The sequence below is a fragment of the Sus scrofa genome, chromosome 13, assembly GCF_000003025.6.
Source record: "Sus scrofa isolate TJ Tabasco breed Duroc chromosome 13, Sscrofa11.1, whole genome shotgun sequence".
In the NCBI taxonomy this organism is placed as follows: domain Eukaryota; kingdom Metazoa; phylum Chordata; class Mammalia; order Artiodactyla; family Suidae; genus Sus; species Sus scrofa.
In genome coordinates, this window is record NC_010455.5 from 110,837,610 (window position 1) to 110,854,127 (window position 16,518).

The following is a 16,518-nucleotide window of genomic DNA, read 5'->3' on the forward strand; positions in this document are numbered from 1 at the left end:
AAGATAACGTGCAAGTCAGACAGACAGCAGAGCTGCAGGCAAGGTGTAGGCATTGACCTTTAAAAAAGTTTTTATTTGAATAATTTCAAAGTTTTTATTTGAATAATTTCAAGCTTTTAAAATACTGCATAAAGAGAAAAAGAAATATGTGCATTTCTTTTACCCAGATTCACCTATTATTAACTTTTTACCTTATTTGCATTGCTATTTGATTTTCTCTCTCCCCTTTTCTTTCCTCTAAATCTCTGTTTTTTCCTATTAGTTTTATATATCATGGTTCTTTTCTGATAAATACTGCAGTGTGTTTCCTAAGGTTTTTCTTAAATAACTACAATGCATTTATCAACTTCATGACTTTACATCAATACCACTTTTATCTAATCTGTTGTCCACATTCCAGTTTTGTCACTTGATTAAATAAAGTCTGCTGTAGCATTTTTCATCCCTCTAGGACAAGATCCTTTCTAGTGTCAGGTACCACAGTTAGTTGTCACGTCTCTGTGGCCTTCTTTAATTTGGAATACTTTCACAGTATTTCAGTGTCTTTTATGGCACTGACTTTTTTTTTTTAACCTTCTGCTTTAATGAAGAAAATGTACACGTATACATACTTTTTCAAAAACAGAAATGTTAACTATCACTAGCATGGCAGTAAATTAATTTTTTTTTAAAATTAGGATCAAATTTCAAACATACAGAAAAGTATAGAAAATACTACAATGAACCCCCAGACAAATGTCACTCAGATTTAACAATTATGAAGATTTTTGCCACATTTGCATTATATCCCTTTTATCTTTATTATTATCATTATTAGCGTTATTATTATTGAAACATCTGGTAGCAGCTCACAAATTAACACATCAGTTTATTCCTACATAGTTCAATATGGATCAACATAGATATTTTTCACATAACTGCAATGTCATTAATATATAGAAAAACTAACAATAATGTCTGGCATCATTTAATACCTAGGCCATATTCAGATTTCTTCAGTTGTCTCAAAATTATGTTTTAATAATTGATTTATTCTCTGAGGAAATCAAACGAGGTTAATACTCTCTTACATGGGATTGTTATGTCTTACAAATCTGTTTTAATCTAGAATTCTTTCCCTTGCATCCTTTTTATTTTGTAAAACGGTAAAGCCACTTTATTTTTTAAACATTAATTGAGAAAATTTTACTGACATATAGCTGATATACAATGTTGATTTCAGCTGTATCTCCCCTTCTTTTAAGAACTCTTGACCAGTTGCGGAGTTCCCGTCGTGGCGCAGTGGTTAACGAATCCCACTAGGAACCATGAGGTTGCGGGTTCGGTCCCTGCCCTTGCTCAGTGGGTTAGTGTAGGTTGCAGACGCGGCTCGGATCCCGCATTGCTGTGGCTCTGGCGTAAGCCGGTGGCTACAGCTCCGATTCAACCCCTAGCCTGGGAACCTCCATATGCCGCGGGAGCGGCCCAAGAAATAGCAAAAAAAAGACAAAAAAAAAAAAAAAAAGAACTCTTGACCAGTTGCAAAAAGTGGATCACTTTTTCCACTCTCAACTTAGTCTACCCTCCCTCATATTTCTCATGAATTGATAGTTAGCTCTAGAGCATGGTCTGATTCTAACTTAGCATTTTTGGAAGGATACATCAAGGTGGTTCTATGCACATCCTATTGTGGGAAGCAACAGAGTTTGGTGGCCTCACTGTGATTAAATCATGTTTAGGAATTATCCGTTGATTTAAAAAAAAAAAAACTTATTTACTTATTGGAAATGTTATGTTAGTTTCAGGTATATTACATAGTGATTCAAAATTTTTATAGATTATACTCCATTTATAAGTTATTATACGGAGTTCCCGCTGTGGTTGGTGGGTTAAGAATCACACTGCAACAGCTCAGGTCACTGCAGAGGCAACAGGTTCAATCTCTGGCCCAGATGCAGAGGGTTAAAGGATCTGATGTTGCCACAGCTGTCAACTCGAATTCATCCCTGGCTCAGGAACTTCCATATGCTGTGGGTGTGGCCATAAAAAAATAAAGTTATAAAGTATTAGCTATATTCCCTGTGCTGTGCAGTATATCCTTATTTATTTTATTCATGGTAGTTTTTACTCTTTAACCCCCTACCCACTTAGCTCTCCCCTCTCCTAACTACGTACTAGTTTGTTCTTTATATCTCTGAACTTGTTTCTGTTTTGTTATATATATTTGTTTTATTGTTTAGATTCCACATATAAGTGATAATGTACAGTGCTTGTTTTTGACTTATCTAAGCATAATACCCTCCGGGTCCATTCATGTTGTTGCACATGGCAGTATTTCATTTTTTTTGTGGCAGAGCAGACACTGACTCTTTTTTTGGGGGGGCACACCCGTGGCATATGGCGATTCCCAGGCTAGTGGTCAATTCTGCTGCAGCCGCCAGCCTATGCCACAGACACAGCAATGCAGGAATCTGAGCCCTGCCTGTGACTTACACCACAGCTCACAGCAATGCTAGATCTTTAACCTCCTGAGTGAGGCCAGGGATCGAACCCACAACCTCATGGTTCCTAGTCTGATTCGTTTCCACTGCACCATGATGGGAACTCCAACACGACGTTTTTGAAGAATACAGTTATGCCCATACAGCCCTACCTCACTTTCAAAATTTTTTTAAATGGGAACATACCTTATTTTATGTTGGATGTTTCCTCATGAGTAAGTCGATGTTCTATTGCAACATCTGATCAAATAAATGGTTTTACTTTATATAAGAGAGCTACTTATTGGAATCTATCTATAAAAGAGCTATTTATTAGTATTGATACGTGAGGGAAACATATTTCTTTAAGAGAGTTGAAAAGGTTAAGTGGTTATGGTTTCTGCCCTGGAGAGTCTTGGAACCACCTTCAATAGACAGATGGTCCTGTTATTTACACGTACATTTATCTGGAGATCTATTCAGTTTGCTTGCTTATTATTTATTTTTATGTAGTTACTTTGAAGAAGTGATAAGATCTTTTGGAATTTTATTAGTAAGTTAACTTTGTCATTTTTCCAGATCCAGAATGACTTCATTTGAAGGAATCTAATTTGCTAGTCCAAAAAAATGATAATACCGAATAGAAAGGTTTATTTCTGGTTTATGGTAGAAGCAAGCATAATAGTTTGTGAATTATTGTCAGTACATGACTACAAGACCCCAATCCAAAACCTGTTTTATTTTTGAATTTTGTATCATTGATAAATGATTTTTCTTTGCAGTGGAGAAGAATTGGAATGTAACCTGAAAGATCTTAGACCAGCAACGGATTATCATGTGAGGTGAGTTAGGATGTAGGAGTTGAACAGTGTTGGAGAATTGCTAAAATAAATCACGTGCCCACCCACCCCCGTTTTTTGGTCTTTTCTAGGGCTGCACCCACGGCATATAGAGGTTCCCAGGCTCGGGGTCTAATCTGAGCTGTAGCTGCCGGCCTACACCACAGCCACATCAATGTGGGATCCTTAACCCACAGAACGAGGCCAGGGATCAAATCCGAAATCTCATGGTTCCTAGTCAGGATTTATTAACCACTGAGCCACGGCGGGAACTCCCATTTCCCCCTTTTTAGAAGTATTTGGTTAGTTGCACTTGCCTAATTGAAAGTTGCAGTACCTTTGCTCACTGGCCCTTCCTTAGTGTCCTGCACTTGAGAGCACAGAGACTGGGAGTCCACAGAAGTGCTTCTGAGAATAGAAAAGTAGATGATATCCTGAACAGAATGTAAAATTTGCTTTTAAAAAGTAATTTTTATTTTATATAGTCTTCGAAGATCTATTGGAATGTGTGGTTTAATATATAATATTTTCTTTCTATAAAACAGAAGAATTTTTTACCATGGGTTTATCAGTCATTTTATTACAGCCCATACATTCAAACTGTGTGTTCTGCCCAAATAACTAAATACAGTTTCTCCCATGTTTCAAGAATATTTTGGTGAGTTTCTACCATGGAGCAATAGGTTAAGAATCTGACTGCAGCAGCTCGGGGCACTGTGGAAGTGCCCGTTCAATCCCTGGCCAGGTGCAGTAGGCTAAGAATCTGGCATTGGTGCAACTGCAGCTCAGATTCAATCCCTGGCCTAGGAACTTCCATATGCTGTGGGTATGGCCATTAAAAAAAAAAAAAAAAAAAGAATACTTTTGGACCTTAAAAGACAATAGTTTTGAAGTAAGACAAATAATGCAAATATCAAAATTATCTCTAACAAGAAACTAATCCGGTTTGCCAAAACAACTCGTGTAGTCTGACATGTACCCTGAAATCTCTACCGCAGTTTTTGTGGATTCTCTACTGTGGCTACTCTGGAAGGCAGAACTAGCTAACCTTAGAAAGAAACCCAGCCAATTACAGACCTGCTAGAGGGAAAGTATTATCTGAATTTTTAGATAATCTGAATGTGGTCCATAATATTTAAAAAATTTTTATTTGACTTTAAAATTTTATGTAATTTTTTAATTTGATCAGAAATTATAGTTTTATCTAATCAGATGCACAACAAATTTTCTCTCCTTTCTTCAGTTGTATATGTGTATACCAAGATTATGTAATAAAATTGCAAGCATCAACCACACATCCTTTATTTACTTTCCAAAGGTTACTTCACTTCACCTGTTTCTTTGTGACTAAGTAAAGGCTGGTAGCCTACTAGAAAGAGCATATGTTAATTAGCAGAGAGCTTGAATTCTAGACTGGTTGTGCCATGAATTGACTGTTTCCATTTTTGTCAGTCACTTAGAATCATTCCACAATTTTCTTGGTAACAAAGGTAGGGAGGGTAGGGTTGTGTTCAGGTTATAATATCTTGGTAGCTGCACAGGTGTTTAAAACTATGGCAGTAAATAAAAGGGCAAGGTTTTTGTATTCAGCCATAAAGTCTACATCTGCTTAGCCATGTATTGTATAGGTGAACTCTATTCCCACCATCTTTTCCTATTTAAAACTTTTGTATTTCGAGTCAGTTAACTTCGGTCCAAACATACTGAACTTTTCACACCGTCTGTACAAACAGATTTGTATAATTTGTGAAGCTGAGGTGATAATAAGAATAGTTTAATCACTGTTTCAAAAGGTCAGTTTAACAACAAAGCAGGAAATGTAACACCATATAGGGAGTCCTGTAAAAGTTCTTCATTAGGTATAATTAGCATATGTTTCCTTTTTTAGCTATCTTTTAACATTCATTGTCATTGCTTTACTAAAGGTTTACTTTATTTTCTGCTCCTTCATGACCTGACAGTATCTTTTTAAAGAAATTTAAATGTCATAGTCTGACCTTTATTTACTATCTTGTCTGCTGTTTTCCTTCGTTTCCTTTTACCCTCTGTTACAAAGAATAAATTTAGAATACTTGCTCATGAATTCTTTTTTTTTTTGGTCTCACCCATAGCATATGGAAATTCCTGGCCCAGGGATCGAATCTGAGCTGCAGCTGCAGCTGCAGCAATGCTGGATCCTTAACTCACTGTGCTGGCCAGGGATCGAACCCCTGCTGCCACAGAGACAATAGCAGATCCTTAACCTGCTGCATCACAGTGGGAACTCCTGCTCATAAATTCTTTTTCATGTTTGATACATGTCTTACCTTAAACTTCTGGGCAGATAAAAGGAATAATTAATGGATTCCCCAAAAGAAATGGGAGCATGAGGTGGTTACCATCTAAAGGGCTTATATGTGGACTTCCTCCTGACGCTTCTGGGATCCCACATTTGTGATGTATTTAACACATATGCGACACTACACTTGTACAGCCTAAGGCATCACCAACTATTATTTGGTCTAGCTCTCTGTTGGCCAGAGAGATGGAAAATTCTCCCTCTCTTTGTTCACAACCTCCTCTAGTAAAAATTCTTTCCTAAGAAAAATGTCTACATTCCAAATTGTAGTCTCTTTGCTCTGCCTAGTCCATAGTCCATATAGATCATTCATTCCCTTTCCTTATACAGCTTTTCATTTTTCAAGTTAGAGAAGACTCTTAACACTTTCAACTCCTACTTAGATTTAGTTTCCTCTGGCTTGAATTGCTTTGGTGAGGGAGCTTGATGACATAGTAGACAGATCCTGGAATTTGAAGTTTATGGCTCAGTCACATACTGAGAGTGTGTGATTAGGCAAGCTGTGTAAACTTAAATGGTTTTGTTTTCTAATTCATAAAACGAGGGTAATAATGATACTAGCCTTGGAAAGATAGTATGAAAGCAAATGAGATATATGAGCAAATCTGTTATAAACCCAAATGAGGTATATGGACAATTTTGTTATAATGTATAAATGTTGTTTTTGTTTTATTTTTCCAAAGTTGTTGCAGTTTTTCCATACTCTAAAAATAAAAAGGACTTTGTGATGCAGGTTCTTTGAAGCTATATATGGTTTTACCGTATCACTCACTATTTTATTGGGATAAAGATATACCATATTGTTGGAGTTCCTGCCGTGGCTCAGTGGGTAATGAATCTGACTAGGAACCATGAGGTTGAGGGTTCGATCCCTGACCTTGCTCAGTGGGGTAAGGATCCGGCATTGCTGTGAGCTGTGGTATAGGTCACAGACGCAGCTCAGATCTGGTGTTGCTGTGGCTCTGGCATAGGCCAGCAGCTACAGCTCCAGTTAGACCCTAGCCTGGGAACCTCCACATGCCATGGGTGTGGCCCCAGAAAAGACAAAAAGACCAAAAAAAAAAAAAAAAAAAAAAAATCTTATGATGCAATTGAGTTAACATTCTCAGAGGCTCAGTTCCAGGAAAGTGAGCTTTTATCAACATAGTAGCCTCAAATATAATTTTAAATTTAATAGTCACTTTTGGAATTCCTGTCGTGGCTCAGCAGAAATGAATCTGACTAGGAACCATGAGGTTGCGGGTTTGATCCCTGGCCTTACTCAATGGGCTAAGGATCCAGCGTTGCCGTGAACTGTGGTATAGGTCACAGACAAGGCTCTGATCTGCTGTTGCTGTGGCTCTGACGTAGGCTGGCAGCAACATCTCCGATTAGACCCTTAGACTGGGAACTTCCATATGCCACAGGTATGGCTCTAAAAAAAAAAGACAAAAAGACCAAAAAAAAAAGTCACTTTTAAGGCCTCAAAAGGCTATATAGAAATATTTCCTCATTGAATTTCCATAACAGAAGCTACAGAAGAATTCCATTACCATATAGCTACAAAATGAGCAATTATATTCATTGCCATTTTTATTTATTTCTGCATTATTGAATTAGGAAGTGTTGCCTTGGAGGAAGTCTAGAGAGCCAATGATGAATATTATTATTATTATTACTATTATTATTCTGTCTTTTGGGGGCTGCATCCACAACATGCAAAAGTTTCCAGGCTGGGGATCCAACTGTCACCACACAGTGCCCTGAGCCACAGCATTGACAACAATGGATCCTTAACCCACTCAGCCACCAGGGAACTCCTCCTTCCAGTTCTTAACAGTGCAGATTTTGACAAAGGCCTGCAGAAGTCCCTTTTCAGTCACTCTTCAATAGAGTGAAGGGTTTCTTTCTCGTATCAGGGATTGACATCTCACCTAGGGCTCCTTTGTTGCTTTAGATTTCACTACTCTGATTCCATCCCCTTTACATTGATTGCTCAATAATAGCTTTATAGAATGCTTTTTCTCATTTTTGACTTTTTCCTCTCATGTTAGTATTGTCTGAGTTCACCAACCAGATGCACAACCATTTTTTAAAGTAGCAGTCTCTTAGTCATGGCGTTCTGTCATTGAACTGTCTTGTGCTTGGATTCAGTTCCTAGGCAAGAATAGCTCTTGATTTCTGCTTGCCGTCACCTCACTGTTACTGGGAATAATTTATTAAGAGACCAGTGGCATCCTTGAGATGGTGCTATAGGTCATGCATCTGTGGCTGTTTAGATTGGCACTTGCCATGCTCTTTAGGCCACATTCCACATTGAAAATTGTTTCCAGAGACATTTCAGATTTTAAAGATTTTTTTAAAGTCTTTTTATATTAGTGTAACTGGTTCTTACACAAATTGCTTTTTTTGGTTTAATGCTGGTTAAATATTTAAAAGGAATCAATTTATAATTGTCAAAGTGTATTTATTTAGTGCTTCCATATAGGGCATTGTGTTCTGTACTGTGTAAAGTCACCAATGCAAAAGCTCCTGGAGTCGGGGGGATGTGTGTTGAGGAAGAGAGAATGAGAAAAATCCATTACATACATACACACACGTAGCTTTCCATTTTATAATACTTAGGCATAAGTATTTAACTTTACAATCACAAGCATTTCACATATTCATTTGTACATATACTAAGAAAAGCATACTCTTCTTTTAATTGGTAGTATTGTAATTAATGCTGACATTGAGATAATCATTTTACTGTGGGAGTCAAGAATTTATATTTTTATCAATGATAGGATAATCAGGAACTTGCATGATGGACTAGATAGCAAATTCATGACAAAATTCAAAGTCATTTTCCAGTAATTGGCATAAACAATTTGGCAAAGAAGTTGCCCAGAGATGATATCATGTAATAACATTTCCCAGAAAAATGATGTGATGAAGCATTTCCAAAAATATGGGTTGACCAGCTCAGTGCAGAGTTATGAAATAGGTGTTATTGACTAAAAATTGTGGCTCCTAGTACATTACAGATGTGCTGGAGGAAGTTGGAGGCAAATTTCTTAAATTCTTGGAGCACCTGTTTCATAAGCATTTAGTATTTAAACTGAAACACATGTGAAAACCCAACACAAGATTAATTATACTATTTAGAAAAATGCCTTCTTTGCTGGGATAAATGTTAAAGGAACTGAGTTGTTTGTTGGCATATTTAACCTAGAGAACTGCTTCTATTCCACAGATCCTCTTATCACATGATGATGTTTAGAGATAACACATCACCATCATGTGAGAAACAATATCTCAACATTCTTGAAAATGTACTGTCATTTCCAGAGACTTTTTTTGTAGAACTTAACTGATAAAAATTGGAGTTCTATTGTGGTGCAGCAGGTTAAGGATCCGGTGTTGTCACTGCAGCAGTTTGGGTCGCTACTGTGGTGCAGGTTCAATCCCTGGCCCAGAACCTCCACATGCTGTGGGTGCAGGGGGAAAAAAAAAGGAGGTGGTTGTTATCACAATTAGCTGCAGTCTATTTACCGAACAAGTTTAATTGACAGATGTAATCGTGTTTACATGTCAAGTTTTAGATACTGTGTGCAGAACATTTATATTGCCATGTAAAGTAGATCTCGTTTCCTTTTCAGACAGACTTTTACAAGTGCAAAGCATTGACTCCTAAATTAAACAGACTATAATGTTCTTTGAGTTTAAAGACTCCTGCTGGCCCATACAACTATCCATCTTCAACTACCTGGAATTTTTACTTGTGCCATCAGGTTCCTTTATTCCCACTGTCATCCTCCCAACCTGGCTGTCAGGAGCTTTCTTTTTTTATTATTATTATTATTATTATTTTTTTTTTTTTTTTTGGTCTTTTTGCCATTTCTTGGGCCGCTCCCACAGCACATGGAGGTTCCCAGGCTGGGGGTCACATCGGAGCTGTAGCCGCTGGCCTATGCCAGAGCCACAGCAACGAGGGATCCGGGCCACGTCTGCAACCTACACCACAGCTCACAGCAACACCAGATCCTTAACCTACTGAGCAAGGCCAGGGATCGAACCCACAACCTCATGGTTCCTAGTCAGATTCGTTAACCACTGAGCCACAACGGGAACTCCCTGTCAGGAGCCTTCTTCATTCATGTTTCTCTAGCCTAATCAACAGGGATTTGTGATGCCAAGAATCTCATTAAAAAGAAAGAACGAACTTGACTGAGTCCTGATCCCCCCAGATAACTACCTGCGGCCTGCCAGTACTTCCGAAGGCCCTTCCCCAGCTTCCTTTCCTCTGCCCTGTTACCCTCATGGATTTTTGGTGCTTTTATTATGGCTGTTTAGGACTGGTCTACCTGAATGTAGTCTGAATTCATAAGCAAATGCCTAGTGACTGCAAGGTGAGATACCTACTGGTAATGTAAGTGGGTAAAGAGAGTTGAGTTAACGGCAGCTTAAAAGCCATCTCAAGGCCGGTAGGGAGTGATGGGGACTTTGAACTGGACACCACTGCCCCATCTGATGTGGGAGCTGCTCCCAGCTGCATCTAATTCCTATCATGCAAGTCTGCAGCTGAGTGTTGCTGGAACTTCTGGTTTTTAGGAGAAGCCAGAGGTTCATTTTTTTTTTTTTAATGAGAGGCATCAATTTTTTCAGCATTGGCTTAATTTTTTTAACTTGCTATTTCCAAAGATTTCAGTTACAGTCAAAAGTAAACAGTAATTTAATGAACTCTCATATATCCACCACTCAACTTTTTATTTCCTTGGTCCCTCACCTACCCCCTCCCCCAATAGTTATTTTGAAGTAAAGTCCAGCCATCATGTTATTTCACCTGTGAACCACAATACTTACCGTCATCACATACCCCATGCCCATCCAAAATAAACAAAAATGATAAATTCCTTAGTGTCTTCAAAATCCAGAGACTTCCCTTTTCCTCAGCTGTCCTAAAAATGAAGGTTTTGTTTCTTCAGTTTGTTGTAATTGGAATTCAAACATAGGTTAAATATTGTGTTTGGCTGATATCTCTTAAATTTCTTTTAAGCTATAGGTTTTCCCTCCATCCCTTTTTTTCCCCCCTCTTCTTGCAGTTTTTTTTGTCAGAATAAATTTTTTTGTCTTATAGAATTTTCCACATTGTAGAATTAAGCTGACTACATCCCTGTGGTGTTGCTTCATAATGTTCTCTCTATGCTTCCTATAAAGTGGTGAAGAGGCTTAATCAGACACAGGTTCATTTTTTCTTGCAGGGGTAGTGGCATGATTTCTAGTTAGGGGTGTATGTCTGCTTATCTCTCTTTTTTGATGATCGTTGCCTATGTCCTTTCATTCATTGGTGACTGTAATATTTCAAAGCATTGTATTCCTACCCCACACCCTCCTTCCACCCCCACACATATTTGGGGCTAAATGCAATCCATGAGCCATCACTTGAATTCAACTGATCTAATAGACTTCAGGCTGGGACCTTGCCCATGTCTGGAACATTCTGTGATTCATTTTAAGTAACTTACTCCCAGTGAGCCTGTCCTGATGCATAGAAATGGTCTTGCCAAGTCTACCATTCAGTTTTCTATCAACATGCGCCTACTATAGTGAAAGAAAAAAAGAGCATTTCTTTCATCAGATTGGGCGAAGAGCATCCTAACAGTAAGCGTCTTGTTTGGATCACATGTCCCTTGTGGAAACAAGTCAAATATCCAGTAAATATGTATTATACCTTCTAAAATGGGAAGGAGTCTTCTCTGTTAGTATTTTTGACTTGCATGGCCTCTGTAAATTTTTGTGATGGACTTTTAAGGAGTAAGGACTTTAAAAATCATGCACCTAGTTAGGTTCTGTTTTCCATAGTGTTATCTTTAGCTGTTGTTTATTCCTTAGGCAGTGAAGGGAAATGGATTGTGGGTGTTTAGAGGAACATAATTGTAGGATGAGTAAGGACAGTAGGGGTATAGTATAGCAGTTAAATTTCTGAGTCCAGTTGATCCAGCTTTCTAGTTTGATAGCTTTGGAAAATTTACTTCACCTCTCTAGTCTAAGTGTTCTTCTGTCTTGAATGGTACCTCATAAAAGGCTGCTAAGAATTAAGGACTTGATGTATTTACCAACTCTGAATAGCTTTCTTGCATCTTTTTTAGGCAGCAAAGCTTTGTTATCTTTTTAAAAGAGTATTTTCAAATTATTTTTTAAATGCCCAATATTTTAAAAATGGAAAAGTAGAAAAGAAGATAATAAAAATCAGCATAATCTTATTTTATGCTATTTGAAAATAGTATAGTTATATAAAGGCATGTTATATGCTTTTTCCTCACAGCTTCTCTGGAGAAATCAGGTCCATATGTTCAGTTTTGGGCCAGGCAGTTTAATGTGCAGAATGCGCATCTTTATTCTTTGTTCCAGGTGTAAGAATTAGATGTTCACATGGATAAACTGTACCTGAACAATGTTTTTATTGAATTAGAGATGCATTTGGCAGTAGCAGGCATGTTTCTGTGGGTAAAATGTCCATATTTCTAACTAAACATCTGCAGTGTTATAAACAGTTCAAAGATAATATCTACTTTGTTATATTCATACTTCTACCTTCTTCTCCAATTTGTGGATCCTCACCATTGCTTCATGTCTCCTTTCACTTAACCCTCAATTGTGTATTTTTAGCCTTTTTTTCCAGAGAAAGTCAACCAGAGAGTTGCTTGATGGATATTAGAATGTGTATTTGGAGACCATTTAGGGGTTAAGGATATTTCCTTATTTACCATGTTCTTTTCCAGTCAGTAGATTCTGCCCATCTTAAATGGGGCTGAGTGGGTCTGACAGCAGGAGGAGGGACTGACTGCATTGAGGTACACAGTATGCTGGGATGATTTTCCCTGGAAGTGCTGACCATAGTTAGGTCAGGACAAGACCAGTAGATAAGAATAAGGTCACGATATGTACTACATAAGAAAGTCTGTTCCTCTATGGAAAGCCGTAGGGCAAAGCTGAGATAAAAACCTTGGTCTTCGGTAATAGGCCACTGCCACTGACTGTATTTGTCTCTGTTTTCAGGGTGTACGCAATGTACAATTCTGTAAAGGGATCCTGCTCTGAGCCGGTTAGCTTCACCACCCACAGCTGTGCACCCGAGTGTCCCTTCCCACCAAAGCTGGCACACAGGAGCAAAAGTTCACTAACCTTGCAGTGGAAGGTGGGTAGTAGTACAGAACGTTGGGAATAGTCTGAAGTCTGAAGCCATTTGAAACAGTTATGTAGCATGATTCCAGTTTACTGACGGTGTTTGCTTTTCTACATAATGCCTACGTGAAAGAAAATAATGATGATATCAGAAGTTGCCATCTCTATAAAAATTTGGCAGAAGGGTGGGAGAGGGAACTGCAAAAATCAAGTTTTAGCTTTCTTCATAGGGGAATTTGGTAAATATCTTAGGGTATGAGCAATACTATGTAAGTGATAAAAATATTTAAGGTACCTTAATTTCATCATTTTCTAATAGTTTGATTCATTTCAACAGACATTTAAGGACTTGAGAAAATAGTTTTTGTGAAGAAAGATTTAGATAAAGTATGTCTGTGTCTCTGTTGGCTACTGTCAGTGGTGACCCTGAAATGTTTAATATTTAAAACTGCCTAGAGTGTTTAGTGTTCTAAACTACATTAAGACTTCATCAATTTTTATTAATTAAGCCTTCAATCAGTTAGGACTACTAATTATTATAATTTTTTTTTTTAAATAAACTTTTAATTTTAGAACAGAAAATTGTGGAGATAGTACACAGAGTTCCCATATACCACACAACCAGTTTTTCCTATTATTAACATGGTACATTAGTATGTTAATATAATTTTTTTAATTAAAAAATTTTTTTTGCCATTCAGGGCCGCACCTGCACCATGTGGAAGTTCCCAGGCTAGGGGTCGAATCAGAGCTATAGCTGCTGGCCTATGCCACAGCTAGAGCAATGCAGGATCTAAGCCATGTCTTTGACCTACACCACAGCTCATGGCAACACTGGGTACTTAACCCACTGAGCAAGGCCAGGGATTGAACCTGTGTCCTCATGGATTCTGGTTGGGTTTATAACCTGCTGAGCCACACGGGGAACTCCCTAATTATTTTTTAACATCTAAATTAGGTAGTTTCATGAAATGCAACTTTTTGGCTACAAATAACTGTTGCCAAAGAGAGGTCTTTAAAGGATATCATCATTTGCTTATCAGTCATAATTGTGTATTTTTGAGATGATAGTAGATTATATTATCAATTTGCATAGTAATTATTTGAATATATTTATACTTCAAAATGTAAAATTTGTGGAGGTGGTAAGGATTTATGGTACTTGGGGAGAATACTCATGTGCAAAATAAGTAAGATGGCTAGGGAGAGTCATTACTTGTGAAGAAATATTTTGTCCTTTTATTCTTAGATCAGAGGGTCACATTTATATTTGGAGTTGATAAAATCAGTTGAGAGTGATGGTTAGCAACAAAGCGTGGGCTTCTCTAGACCCCTCTAGCAGCCAATGGCCAACATTGAATGTATATTTAGACAAAGGCAGAGTTTAAACTGGCTTAGCATCTGAACTACTTTATTTTCTTTCTTGGCTTCCAGGGATAATCCAGGTCAGTGATTCCCCACCTTTTCAGAGTTTTAACACCCAACTGATAGTCATTGTTTAAGTCCCTGGAGCATATATATCCATTTTAAAAAATGTGTTTTATATTTACACATATACATATGTAAATATGCCTTAAGGAAAGAATTAAAATTCATTTTGTTCGGAAAATATAAGAAATCTTTTTTAAGATTACAGAGGGACCCTGGGGTCTTATAAACCTAAAGTTGGGAATCACTGATACATACCATACTCTGCTTAAAACTTGGTTGAAATTCACGTCTCAGGCAGACCAGCAACTTCAAGAAAGAGATTTCTTACTAGAAAATGTTTTATATTTTCTTTTGCCCTTTATTTAAACCAAAAACAATACTATTGCTCCATTTAGTTACATTCCAAATTCAGTTCAGTTTTCATGTCCTTAGATTTCCTGATCACGGTGCTCCAGCTGAGGGCATAAAGACAGGGGGACCTTGCTCTGGCTGCCCACCTGTCCATGAAGCCACCAGGACACTGAGAGAGCTCAGGGTCCTCAAAGATCACTTTGTTAGTACCAGGAGAGAGGGCAACACGGACTCCAGAGTCTGTGTCATACCCTCAAGAAATCAGGGACGTGGTGGTGGGGCAACATCACAGAGGAATTCAGGGCACTTCTTACCTTAGAAATGGGTTCTCAGCTAAAACTTTGACTTAATGCGTCATTTAGTACTTTAATTATATCTCTATGTGGTCTCCCAAATTGAGCCCCAAACACATAGCACTCACCCAAAATTGAGGTTTTGGGACTCCAAGATTGTATGACTCAGTAGAAGGAAGGAAAGATAGGGGGAAGAGTGTCTTTATTAATTAACTAATATTTACTGTGCCCCGATGATGTTTTATTATTAACAATAATAAAGCTACAGCTGCTATGTACCACATACTTCTTATAAGACCTGGGGGTCTAGCAAGCGATTTACATATATTCTTCCAATTCCTTATCACATCCATCCATTCTTACAATAAGAAACTAAGCATTGATATTAAGCAACCAACATCAGACCACATCTGACAAACAGCATATCTGGGCTTCAGTGTAGTGTAGCTCTGGTGACCTGGTGGCTACATTTGGGGGCAGGTCACAACCATCTGTGGGGCTCCAGCTCATTCCTGGGAGGAGCCAGGCCCAAGTATTTTTCACTTGGGAAACATGGTCTTACCACTTTAGTGCTGTGAGGAACCCCACTGTAGTACCCCCTTCTGGCAGGTCTAACCCTACAAGCATTCTTTCCTCCATAGTTCTTCACCCTTTTTCTATTGTCCAAAGTCTGTTTTCTCAGTGAAGCAGACTCAGTATGCTCTTAGGATGAAAGCAAATCATGACCCTTCTTTTTTGCTAAAATACTGAGGGCTAATTGCCCCTGGTAATCTCGCCAGGAGATCCCATTTTTTTTCTCACTTTTTTTTTTAAAAAGAGCACTCTTGGAGTTCTGTGATGGCTCAGTGAGTTAAGGATCCAGCATTGTCACTGCTGTGGCTCAGATCACTCAGATCTGAGCCTAGGAACTTCCGCATGCTGCAGGTACAAACAAATAATCAAAAAAGAAATAGAAAAAGAAAAGAAATAAAGGGCAATCTTAATGCCACAGGTTTTCTAATCTTAAGTTCTTTACAAAAAAAAAAAAAGAAGGAAAAGAAGAAAAGCTGTATGGGGGAAGTTACAAAAAATATGCACCCTCTGGACTCTTGAACCTAGCTGGGTCAGCTTAACCCTGTTGGACCACAAGCAGTGCCTCAGTTTCTCTGCTGTTTTCCTTCCTCCACTCTTGAACTTAAAAGGTTTATACCGAGAGGAATTAGGTCACCACGTGGGTGTAAAGGTAGAGGTGGTGGAGAAGATAGGCTTGGCACTTTATGGGGTGGGATTTATTTATTAATAGTTGCATCACTCTCTACTAGTTGATTTATATCAAAATTGGTTTGTGATACTTGACCAGGGAGATGCAGAAGGTACCCAGGGTTACCAGCCTGTGGGGAGAGCATAAGACTATGTGGATGGTCATAACTGTTGTCTATGAACAGCTTTCTCTAATTCTCTCTCTTTTTTTTCTAGGCACCAATTGACAACGGTTCAAAAATCACCAACTACCTTTTAGAATGGGATGAGGTAATCATATTTTTGTGTTCATCCATTTAAAACACTTTTCAAAAATGAAATTGCTGAAAAAATGCCATTTTATTCTTTTTTTAAGATATACTAAACACAAGAATATAAGTAGAGAAAAATTTAAACCAATAGTTATTGACTGTGGAAAA

At 38.0% G+C, this 16,518-nt stretch overlaps 1 protein-coding gene across 4 annotated transcripts in view; it reads left to right on the forward strand.

Annotated features, from left to right (window-relative positions):
* Window positions 1-16,518, forward strand: part of FNDC3B (fibronectin type III domain containing 3B) — a 344,224-nt gene that overhangs the window by 250,146 nt on the left and 77,560 nt on the right. For all 4 annotated transcript variants that reach the window (XM_021069801.1, XM_021069803.1, XM_021069800.1 and 1 more), the window contains 3 exons: window positions 3,242-3,301; window positions 12,660-12,798; window positions 16,316-16,369. In XM_021069801.1, coding sequence (XP_020925460.1) covers window positions 3,242-3,301; window positions 12,660-12,798; window positions 16,316-16,369 — 253 coding nt within the window. The remainder of the gene's footprint in view (window positions 1-3,241; window positions 3,302-12,659; window positions 12,799-16,315; window positions 16,370-16,518) is intronic.